Below are 11773 nucleotides of genomic sequence, written 5' to 3'. Positions count from 1 at the left end.
TGCGGGCCGCCCGGGCCAGGGGCCGCCCAGCCCTGGTGGCGCCGCCCTGATCACCCGGGAGGAACCGGCTCATCAGCCGTGTCCCGCCTCGCGCAGCCCCGGCCTCCTGGGACGGACAAGGGGAGGAGCCCTCAGGGACCGGGGTAAAATTCCAAACCCCTTCTGCAAACGTAGACGGCAAAGGCGACCTTGGATGATCCAGCCCCGGTGGGGAGGGATTGACACGACTTCCCCCTCCCCTGCAGGGCTGGGGGGCTGGTAGTGCTGAGCGCTCACCCGGCCCGGGTCACTCACTTTACACCCCCTGATAACGGTGCCAAGGGGCATTGAGGGGTGGGTCTAAGCTGGGATTTTCTAAAGTGCCTAATAATTGTTCAGCATTCATTCATGCAGGCCCCCATAGTGCCGGATGCCACGCGCGCCCTGACCGAGATCCCGGCCCCCATAGTGCCGGACGCCATGCAGACCCCGACCGAGATCCCGGCCCCCATAGTGCCGGATGCCACACGGGCCCCAACCGAGATCCCGGCCCCCATAGTGCCGGACGCCACGCGGGCCCCGACCGAGATCCCGGCCCCCATAGTGCCGGACGCCACACGGGCCCTGACCAAGATCCCGGCCCCAAGAGTGCCGGACGCCATGCGGGCCCCGACCGAGATCCTGGCCCCCATAGTGCCGGACGCCACGCAGATCCAGACCAAGCTCCGGGCCTCCATAGTGCCGGACGCCACGCGGGCCCCGACCGAGATCCCGGCCCCCAGAGTGCCGGATGCCACACAGACCCCAACCGAGAACCAGGCTTAGGGCCAGCCCACAACATTTTGGCACCTGAGGCGGGGAGCTCAAATGATGGCCCCTTGCTTGGGCCAAAACTTTGAAAGGTCTCAATTCTGGGTCATAGTGGCGCCCCCCCTCCCCCAGTCTGGCATTTGAGGCGGCCGCCTCAGTTCGCCTCATGGTAAGGCCAGCTCTGTCCGGGCCCCCATAGTGCTGGTCGCCACAGAGACCCGCACTGAGATCCGGGCCCCCATTGTGCCGGACGCCGCACAGACCTCAACCAAGATCTGGGCCCCCACAGTGCTAGTCACCACAGACACCCGCACTGAGATCTGGCTCCCCATTGTGCCAATCACTATATTACCAGGGGGCAGCAGACAATCCCTGCACCAAAAAGCTTACAGTCTACATAACGAACCATCCCCTGGGCAGTAAAGAGCCCCGATTCAAAGAGGTTTTAGTGCCTAACTCCCTTTGGCTCGGTTGAAAATCCCAGTCAGGATTTCCACCTTGGCTCAGGGCCGGAGTCCCTGTTCCCTGTCTCAGCACATCGCGAAGCGGGACTACACTGGCGTTATGCTCGTGTAAATGATGGTGCCAGGAGGGCGATGGTGCCCATCATTCCGCCTTGCGTGGCTGGGGGAGAACCCAGGGTGGGGGGCAGCGTGTGTGTGTGTGTGTGGGGGGGGGCGGTAGGGATCAGCCCCTGTGGTCTCATTATTAGCCCCAGCAGGGCTCTGCTCCATGATGCTCTGTTCTCTTCCTGGCCACAGCACCTGAGAGCCTCCCAGAGGGGCCCAGCCCGGCACGGCCTCCCGTCCCGTGGGGGGAGCAGGATCGGGTCCGTGGGGGGCTGGGACGAGGTTTGTCCCTGGCGCGGCATCGAACCTGGGCAGCCACCAACGCTGCAGGGTGGTGGTGGCGGCAGAGGAGTTTGTGGACGGTGCCTGCCGGGCAGCCCCGCCTGCCAGGTGAATGGAGCAATGCCGCTGAGCCGGCCCGTGTTTCAGCTGCAGAAGCTCCTAGGACAGGCGGGCAGGTCCCTGGGGCTGGCACGAGTCAGCAGCACCCCAGCGCCGGGCAGCATGGACAGAGGTAAGGGAGCCCCCCCATTGGCCGCCAGAGGCTCCCCCCCCGGAGCTGGGCCTGGAGGGGGGCAGAGCCCTGGAGGCAGCTGCCCCATAGCACATGGGTAGGGAATCGCGTGTGCACGGTCCTGGCGGGGACCCCGGCCCCGTGGTTCCACCCCCACGGGGCTGGGCTGGGCTGGGCTGGACCGTCTGTAACGACCTTGCAAACTCCTGCCCAGCCGCTCACCCGGGATCCGTTGTGTTATTTACAGGGGGCAGCCCAAGGCTTTGTGAGGGAGGAGAATCTGCACATTTGCTTCATCCCCCTGACCTCAGGGCCTTTTTCATTCCCCATAGCGGTGGGGCTAGATTCACCAAAGTACTTAGGCACCAAACTGCCACTTCAGGTGCCTAAATCCCAGAGTCAAGCCAGGCTGGGATTCATAACCCCCCCCACTCAGACGTCTCTGAACCTTGTAGGTGCCTAGACGCCCTTAGCACAGAAATGTTTGCAGTAAATGTTCCCTAGGTGCCTACATTTCTGCCTTTATGCACAAGAGATGTCTTACACCTAACTCACCCGCAGGGCCCAATCCCATGTGTGCTCAGACCTTGCCTGCCGGATTGGGCCCCTCTAGGTGAGCTAAGGGCTGGAGGAGGAGGAGAATGACTTCCCTCATGACTCTTGACCTGGCGGTTAGGGTACCCATCTGGGATGCGGGAGACCCTTGGTTCAAGTCCCCCCTCCACCTGAGGGGGAGACGGGATTTAAACTTCTCATGGGGATGCTTGAACTGTGGGGCACTCTGATGTGGGGCTCTCTCAGAAGCTAGCCCTTTGCTCGTGCTCTCTGCTCTCCCAAACACACTCCCTCCTCGCCACTTTCATAGACGTAATTTTTTTAAAAAACTCTTCTGTTAAAATGAAGCTTTGTAAACCGTTTAATTACATTTTGAGTGCAAATTTCCTGCTCTTTTTTTTAATGCAAGACAGGTGTTGTCTAGACTAGAGTCGACAGGCATGGTATTCGCTAGCACGTTTAAAACGTCTTTTCTAGACAGAGCAGTGTGTGTGTGAAACTGGCCGAGTTAGGCCTTGTCTTCACTAGGAGAGAAAGTGTGTTACTTAAGCTATATCGGCCAACTAACGCATGTTAGTGTTGACAAGGCAAGCTGTATTTTTAACACGTGTTAGCCGGTTGATTCTAACCCTAGCCTCCCTCCTAAACTTGAATGCAATCAGGCTAACACGTGTTAAAGCCAGCACACTGCCTCGTCTAGACTAGACTTCTAAAACATAATAGTTAATGTGCTAACATCACCCCTTTAGGTCCTAGCCCAGATAAGGGCATAGCTTCTAAGCTCAGCTGACCCGAACCTGACTTGAGTCATTTTCAGACTCCACCTAACCTGAACCTGATGCTTCTCCCCAAACCTCTGGCAGCATCATGTCCACCTTGTCCTTGCGGGTTGGTCTGGTGGGGACTTCCTGCTTCCCATGCCTGTGATCTGTCTCCCATCTCCTGTCTGTGGACTTTGCACAGCTGTGGCTACATTCCCTGCTGCGGCCGGCCACCATTGCCTTGCTGCGCTGTGGGTGTGGTGGAGTGAGAGACGTTTTGACTCATCAGCATGCACACAGCACAGCCAAGTGGCAGAGGAGTGGGGCATGCGGGCGCCACTGTGCTGACTCCACAGGCGGGAGGAGGTGATCAGAGACTGCCTGACCTGAGCCCCACGGGGTCAGATTGTTTTCAGACCCAACCCTGGTAGTCAGGTCCCGTCGGGTTTGGGTCCAGTTGTCAGGCTCTGCTGGTGAGTGTACTCATGGCAGGCACAGGGCTGGAGCGGGCTCATTAATTTGGGACCCAAATACACACACACACACACACACACGTGTGCTATATGTTCCAGCCGGGAGATCCCGCCGGTAAGTAATGACCATGGAAAATCAGAGGCACTGAGTGGTCACCTGCGTCACCCACGGCTGGGAATTGCTGTTTTCTTCTGTAACTAGTAATTAGCTCTGGGTTATTTGGCTTTTGAAATGAAACAATAACATTCCTTGGGTGCTTTCCAGGGATAAGGAGAAGTGCATTGCCATGGGGGTGGGGGGCGTGAGTGTAGACGGTCACCTCATCTAACCCTGTGCAAAGCCGGGCTTCATGACCCAGTTGTAAAATACTTGTGAGGGCTATACCTGCACCTGTCCAGACTAGGGGAAAAGGCACTTTTATAAATGGGGCTGGCTGCCTTGGGGTAACCAGCTCAATTTGAAACACCATCTAACACCAGTGTAGATGCAGTTTTGCCCCTAGTATCCCTATGATCCTGGGATGCAATCCAGACCGGTCAGGGGTTGTGTTACCCACCTGCTGTGCAACCTGGGGTTGCCTCACAATGCTTTGATGTTGTAGCTCCCAGCCTGGGCTGCTCCCTACCAGCCTACAAGTCATACCCTGAGTGTGTGTATAGTTGCAGCCCTGCTCCAAGAGCCTGCCAGCAACACACCCGTCACCCTCTGGCTTCCATCAGCCTTGGTTTAGTACGCCATGGGTGCCCCCAGCACACTCCCAGTCCTGAATTTCCCCCAAAAGCCTGTCTTCTGCACCGCGAAGCCCTCTCCTGGACAGTTCAGATATTAACACTGCGTTGTTCCTGTACAGTCAATATTCAACAGTGTGCTACTTTCACCGGACTTGCCAAAGAGTTCAGTTTAAACTAAGCCAACTGGGTTGGTTGAGATTAAAAAATAAAACCAGTCTGGTCACAAAAGAAGATAGGATTGTAAGTGAATTCAAAGACAGGCGATAAAGCTGGAGATGGTGACAAGGAAATAAAAGTGAAAACGCACATCCAATCTAAAACTTCATCTTCCATTGGTGTATGCAGCGGTGTTGGAGCCGGGTCGGTCCCTGGGTATTAGAAAGACAAGGTGGGGGAGGTAATAGCTTTTATTGGACCAACTTCTGTTGGTGAGAGAGACGAGCTTACAAGCGTCTTCTTCAGGTCTGGCTTGTCCAATACCTCACCCACCTTGTCTCCCTGAAATTTACTAGATTAAGTTTTGGTTCAAGGCTGTGTTAAGATGGCCTCTCTCACCCCCAGTCTTCCAGCCAGATGGTGACTGACCCTTTCCTTGGCCAGGATCTCTTCCCCCAGGCCAGAAGGTGCTGGTGCCTTTGTCTTAGTGGAAAGAGAAAGAGAGAGAACTTGGGGTTCTCTGCCCCTTTCTTTTATAGTCCCATCAATCTTCTGATGACTACTCCTCCAAGCAAAGTTTTTTCAAACAGTAAAGGTGGCGACCTGGAGTCTGAGGGCGAAGGAGGTTCTGAGCCCTTTCTACTCATCTCTGTTTGCTGAGATTTAAATTTGCTTAGTCTCCTGCCCCTTCCCCCCATGCTGTCTCAAGGACCCTGTTGATTACTTATAAATTAATGGAGATATCCCATCTCCTAGAACTGGAAGGAACCTTGAAAGGTCATCGAGTCCAGCCCCCTGCCTTCACTAGCAGGACCAAGTACTGATTTTGCCCCAGATCCCTAAGTGGCCCCCTCAAGGACTGAGCTCACAACCCTGGGTTTAGCAGGCCAATGCTCAAACCACTGAGCTATCCCTCCCCACACTTATAGGTAAGTTGAGGTAAACATTCATTCCTCTGAGGACAAACCTGTTCAACAACCGTTGCCTAGGCAGGGCTGGCTGGTTTTGAAAGTGTGCTAATAATCTCCTTGGGGGGATTTCATGATAATGTTGCCACACACATTTCACCATGTCATTAAGCAGCGAGTTATCAGTTTTCCAATGAAACCTCGCACGGCATTTTGTACAAAGCTTATCACAACCGTGTGTAGGGTGGGACTGCAGGGCTGCGTTCCGTGGTGGATCCCCCCGTGGCCGTATCCAGATGGGATGTTGGATTGAGTTACTTGGCTCAGTCGAACTAACTCTGTCTAACGGTCTAGCCAGGCCAAAGCAATTGACCTGTAGCACATGCAGAACTGGTTGGGTTAAAGCTGAGGCTGTAACTTGACCTATTCAAACTGAGCTGAAGGCTTTAGACTGTGTCTACACTGGTGCTAAATGGGGTTTTCAGTTGGGTTAAACTCAATAGGGAAAACAGTGGGTTTTTTTCCTATCTACACAGCGTCCGTCCTGGTATAACTGCTGTGAGGCGGTGTGGGAGTGGAGGTGTGATTTTTATTTTTACAGATAGTCATTCTGCCACAGTTCCAGTTGTGGATGCAGTTATACTGGTGTGAGGGTGCCTCAGACTGGGGTGACTTATTCCCTTTCCTGTACTGACATCGTTATCCTGGGACAACGCTTGTGTGTAGACAGAGCCCCTTGGCTAGACAAGGGCTACACTACAGCACGACTTGCTGATGTGACTGTGGAGGTGGTAAGCTGCATCCACACTGGGTGGGGTTTCAAATGGGCTGAGTTACCCCCGTGCCTTTTTTAAACCTTTCCCCCTCGTCTAGACAAAGCTGCAGGTACTGGAGCAATGCTGGGAGATCTCCCCCCAATAACCTCAGTGCTGGACTCGGCCGTGTCTACAGGCCCAGGGCCGGCTGTGGGGAAAATTCACCTTCACGCTCTGTATCCAGGTCTCTGTGTGTGTGTGTGCCCTTGAATACAGCCCGCAGCAGTCAGAGGGGTTGCACCCAACTTTACAGTGTGTGAACGAGAGCAGAATTTGGCGCACCTCCCTCACCCCCCCCCCCAGTGTCTTGCACAGCCTGAACCCTGCTCCAGCATGTCAGGAGCAAATGAATCCTGTGTCTGGAAAATCAATGGCTAAAGGAACAACCCGGCTCAGCCGTTGCCTTATAGGGGCCAGATTTTGCCTACGAGTGACTCTGACTAAAGACAAGGGGCCTGATTCTTGTCACAGTTCAGGGCACCTGCACCTCACTGGCCCAGCAAGGGCCCCCGCTCTGACTTCCAGCTCCCCCGGTTCTCATCTCTCTAGGGTGGAGACATGGGTCTCTCTCCTTGCTGGCTGGAGTCTCTCCAGACTGCTGCAGCTCCCTGCCTTCCCTGTGTTGGGTTAGTCTGCCCAAGCAGGCCTGCTGGCTTTCCCCTCAGAGACTAATAACAGTGGAATTGCTACAATTATAAGTTACCGCATGGTTCTTCAGTGCTTAATTTGTAATGCAAGAGGTGCCGGGGCTCAAGCAATTAGATACCAGACCCCAAGCAATTTTTTTACTTTCAGAACTAATGCAGCAAGCCCCGAGGTGCTGGGGCTATGAACAGCCAATGCCCACAGGTGCCGGGGCTCAGCCCCGGCAAGCCCTGGCACGAATTAGGCACTGCAGTTCTTCCTACACGAGCCTATTGATTAAGGTAACAGCGTTGCAGAGAAAAAATGAAAAAACAATTTAAAAACCTACACGCCTGCTAATAAGCTTACCAGAGATCACCCCCTCCAATGTAGGCTCTGGTAGGAGCAGCCCTTCCCAGCCTTGCCCAGGGGTTTCCCTGCGGTGTCAAGTTCATCCCGCTCTCTGTTCAGAAGAGAACACTAAGAGTCACTCCTTTATCCAGTTGGGTTCTTTGAAGTGACCTTGAACAGGTAACCCGCCAGACAACAGGATCTCTGCTCCAAGTGCAGCTTCTAAAGGATAGATGGAGGTGGACTCAGACTCCAAGTATTCCCTGGGAAATCCACTTCCCATGTATTGTCCCAAAACATCCCCTGAAGTTTCTAATATCGTCCAGAAATTGGATTAGTCAAGGCCATCCTCCCCGAGAAGTGCTGTACAATCCCATAATAGAACACAAACACTGGCATTGTCAATACCCTGGACTCCCAAAATACTTAAACTTCAGTCAGTCGGGTTTAACTTAATTCCAGATTTGCCCAAGAGATTATCATATCTGTCACAATTCTGATTTACACAAAGACCCTTTTATACGGCTCTGGCCCTGGTGGTGTGAAGTGCAGTGACTCACTGAGAGCAGTGTACAGGGCCTCACACGGGGAGGAGACTAGACCATGTGAGGGGCTGCAAGACCTGATCTGCTGCAGCTGTGGATGACCCCCCGATTCTCTGTCCCTGTGATGGGGGGGAGCAGAGGGGTTTGCCCCTGGTTACTGGGGGAGGAGGCTTGTGAGGGGAGCGGAAGAAGTGACTGCTGGTTTCTGCTTTCCACAAAGGAAACGTCATTTCCCACAAGGACATGAAAGCGCTGGTCGACAGCGGGAAGGCTCAGATTATCGATGTGCGGTTGCCGGGGGAGGTGGCGAATGGCCATATCGCCAACTCGGTCAATATTCCAGGTGAGGGGTTGCTGTGGGTGCCAGCAACCAGGGCTTCGATTGCACGTAGAGCGAGCGTCCCCCCCCCCCCACTGCAGAGGGCAACATGTAGTGTCACAGACCAGGGCATGAGCGGTCAGGGCCAAAGGTCAAAGCTGGAGTCAGGAACTGAGCAGGGCTGGAGCAGGACTGGAAACAAGGCGGGCACAGGAGTGATTGCAGCTGCGGGCAGAAGCATGGAGGGGTCAGCGACCTGCCACTGAGTTTAAGTGCAGATCCGTAGTCTCCTTGCAGCCAATGGAAGAGCCAATCAGGCGATTCTGCCACAGCCCAGCTGGGCTCATTAGCCTGCCTGAGAGCTGAGCCAGCCAACCCCAGGTCAGCTGCAAGGACTCCAGGCCCATCGTTCCTGATACGTAGCACTAGAGCCCTGGAGAAAGTGGAATTAGTAACTCAGCAGGGGGCGCTCTTTTTTCCCTGCTCTCCAGTGTGCTGGGGAAGTGATGTGAGACCAAAGCTGGATCATTAAAGACCCAAGGTGTGCACAAGCAGATGGGTGTGTAGAGGGCTTTCCCTTCACCCCCTCCCCTGGTTCTTGTCACGCAGACAGAAAGCAGAAGACCAGAAGTCCGAAGTGCAGGCAATGCGATGTTTATTGGGGTTGGTTTTAAGGCAACATGTCAATAACTCTGACACTGCAGAGCCTTGTTCCCCAGTGTTCCGTTCTCTCCCCACTTTAGCAGGCAGAATTATACCTGCAATGCACACTTGGGGTCCCCCCCTTACAATTGATGGTCATGTTCCGTTTTGGGGGTCATGAGTCTGGGGGTTTTGTCCCACCTCTTTTGTATCCCATGGGAGGGGTAAGGAGTGAGGTTGTGCTATGGTCAGGGACGGGCCCTTTTTTTTTTTTTTTTTGCCGTTCAGTGTTTTATATCTTCCCCTCAATCCCCTCCTGCCCTTCCCAATGGGTTCTTTGACCTTCCCTTAAGATAGAGGTTGAGGCAGTGTTAACATGTGCACTCCTATAGTATACTTTCATTATACCCAGTAACACTTTAACTGTTCTTAACTGTTCCCATTATACTAACAAACGTATCTGGCTAGGCAGAAGCAATATGCACAGTGTCTGTCCTTTGTTTACACATATTAGTACGAATATAAATGTATCAAAAATTAAATGAGCAAATAAGACCTAAAATTCTATCTCAGGCAAAAATACAGGCCTGAATTCTGCATTATTATTATCACTCCTAACAGAGTGTAACCCTGGCCAAATTCCAGCTCGGGGAATTGTCTCTTCTTCCTTAAACTACCTTGGTGGTTTTAAATGGATGCAGGCTTCTACTTCACTTCCTGTCCTAAATGGATGTGAAGAGTTTCCGTGTCTCACTCATTTGCAGTGTTCTACCACAGAGGGTGCTGCATTTCAGGAGTGGAAAAAGTGGTAGCTTGTGTCCCTTTGTAAAGCACGTGGGACTTGCGTGCATAAACATAAGAGCATCATCGCCTGTATTTATGGAGCAGTGTAGCAATCGCCCACAATCATCATCATCAGGATTTAGCTCCACAACTTCAGCATCAAGATAGAGACCTTTACCACTTGAGCTAAAGGAGTAACTCCATTAGCTAGTAGCAGCAGTAGGCTTCTATCCTCTAGTGGACCAGCTAGTGTCACATCCCCAGTGTCACATCCCCACCTAGTGCGGATGTGACACACCTTTCCCCAGGGTGATACACCAGCACTGCTGATCGCGATCATCTCTCTCTTTCCCACACCCAGTGACAGAAGTCGAGGAAGCCCTGAAGATGGACCCTGAGACTTTTAAGATGAAGTATGGCGTGGACAAGCCACGGATGGATGACGACAACTTGATCTTCCACTGTCAGATGGGCAGGAGAGGGGCTCAAGCCACAGAGATCGCCATGACCCTCGGCTATGCCAAGTGAGCCTGCCCCTCCCCTCCCCCCGGGCTCTTGTACCATGGGCCACCAGACCCTCAGGGAGATTGTGAATGTACCACAGGCTCTGTGGGTTTGGAGGCAAGGGCTGTAGGTGCTTAAAATGCCCTGGGTCTTATGGACTCCAGCCCTTCTGAGTGCCCCCCTAAGCTCTCATGTATAGGGTTATTAATGGAGAAATCATTGGGTCTGGTGGAGGAGGAGAGGGCTCAGATATCCCTCAGCACCGATCTTGCTTATACTGGTGTATTCTGAAGTAAACCCACTGGAGGGGATGGTGATCCTCCACATTCTCACCAGGGCCACAGAGACAAAGACTTGGTTAGCTACTGAGAGAGAGGACAGAGTAATTCCTAGCTAACCCCATAGGGGATGTTCCCACAGCTACCTTGGTTCCTCAGGGTACTTCAATTTCATCCATATGACCCTGTGCTGGGGGCAAGTTATTTCTCAAAGTTCTGGGCACAGCTCCGCCTCTGATGTTCTGGTCCAACTTGGGTTTCTGGCCCCTTGGCAGTCACAGCTGGGCTGGGTCTCTCTCTTCCACTTCAGAGGCAGTCCCTCCCATCTCTCATTCTGACCCACATGTCACTTCCTGTCTCTGCAGGGCCCGTAACTACGCAGGCGGCTACAAGGAATGGTCTGAGAAGGAAGGGAAGTGAAATGGGAATGACTCCGCGAGGGCTGGTGTCTGTCCCTCCACGCCCAGCAGCTGGCTTTGCCCTGAGGATTCTTCCTTCGCTTCCTTGCTGCAACGTCGCCCCATTGCTGCTGACGCCCGGTGCTGGGATGGAAACGCTCTGGGCCCTGGGGGAGCTCTTGGCTAACGCACCTGTCTGAGAAGCTGCCACTCTACTTTCTGTCTCACCTTCCAGCCCAGTGTCTCACCTGCTCCAAATGTAGTCACTCCCCCTGCCCCCGATAGCAGCAGGGGGGTTCAGGCACTTTATTCGGGGTGGGGAAATATCTGCACTCCCCCATTCACTCCATCTCCCCCACCTCCCCTGGGAATCTGGGACCCCATCCATTTGCTCTTCAGCTCTCAAGGAGGTAGATTTGATGGTCATTTTGCTACCCCACCTCATTCTCCAGCTGAATCTGACGCTTCCAGCTGTAGCCTGCTATTTCTGTAACATACTGGGTGCCCCTCAGCCACCTCTGCACGGGGGATTTTCTCTGCAGCCACTCCTGGAAAAGAGAGCTCTCTAGCATTTCCTCCGATGTAGTACAGGGCGTACTGATAAGGGGTGGGACGTCTGTGATGGCAGCAAGGCAAGAGTGGAATTTGCTCAGGGTCAGCCAGGTTTCATATTATACTAAACAAGTCTTTGTACGGATCGGTGTTTCTGAGCCTCTTCACTGGGTGAGCCCTTATTCACATTAAAAAAATTGCACAACCTCCCCAATAACAATAAAAAAATGTCTCATTTCTGACCATGCTTAGGGCTGGTCTGCATGCAGAACTTGCATTGGCAAAACTAGGTCTCTTTGGGGGGGCGGCATGTGCTGTGTGAAAAATCCACTGCGCCACCCCCGCTCCCCCCCACTCCAGAGATGTAGCTATGCCAACCTAAGCCCCAGTGCAGACAGAGCTAGACGGCTGGAAGAATTCTTCTGTTGACCGAGCTACCGCCTCTCGGGGAGGTGGATTATCTCCAGTGTCGAGAGAACCCCTCCCAGCGCTATAGTGAGTATTT

At 53.6% G+C, this 11773-nt stretch overlaps 1 protein-coding gene across 2 annotated transcripts; it reads left to right on the top strand.

The window, feature by feature from the left end:
- Window positions 1-1738: 1738 nt before the first annotated feature.
- LOC117869505 (thiosulfate:glutathione sulfurtransferase-like) lies at window positions 1739-11413 on the top strand. Of its 2 annotated transcripts, none has more exons than XM_034756393.1 (4): window positions 1739-1872; window positions 8013-8135; window positions 9898-10060; window positions 10684-11413. In XM_034756393.1, exons 1-4 carry the CDS (start codon window positions 1761-1763, stop codon window positions 10736-10738), a joined length of 453 nt encoding a protein of 150 aa, XP_034612284.1. In that variant the 5' UTR covers window positions 1739-1760; the 3' UTR covers window positions 10739-11413. The 2 variants fall into 2 exon arrangements, with proteins under 2 accessions (XP_034612284.1, XP_034612286.1); XM_034756395.1 differs by lacking the exon at window positions 1739-1872 and adding an exon at window positions 7054-7198.
- Window positions 11414-11773: the final 360 nt, after the last annotated feature.

This window comes from Trachemys scripta, chromosome 24, assembly GCF_013100865.1.
Source record: "Trachemys scripta elegans isolate TJP31775 chromosome 24, CAS_Tse_1.0, whole genome shotgun sequence".
NCBI classification, from domain to species: Eukaryota; Metazoa; Chordata; order Testudines; family Emydidae; genus Trachemys; species Trachemys scripta.
The sequence above is the reverse complement of the archived record's forward strand: the minus strand, read 5'-3'. Positions and strand labels throughout refer to the sequence as shown.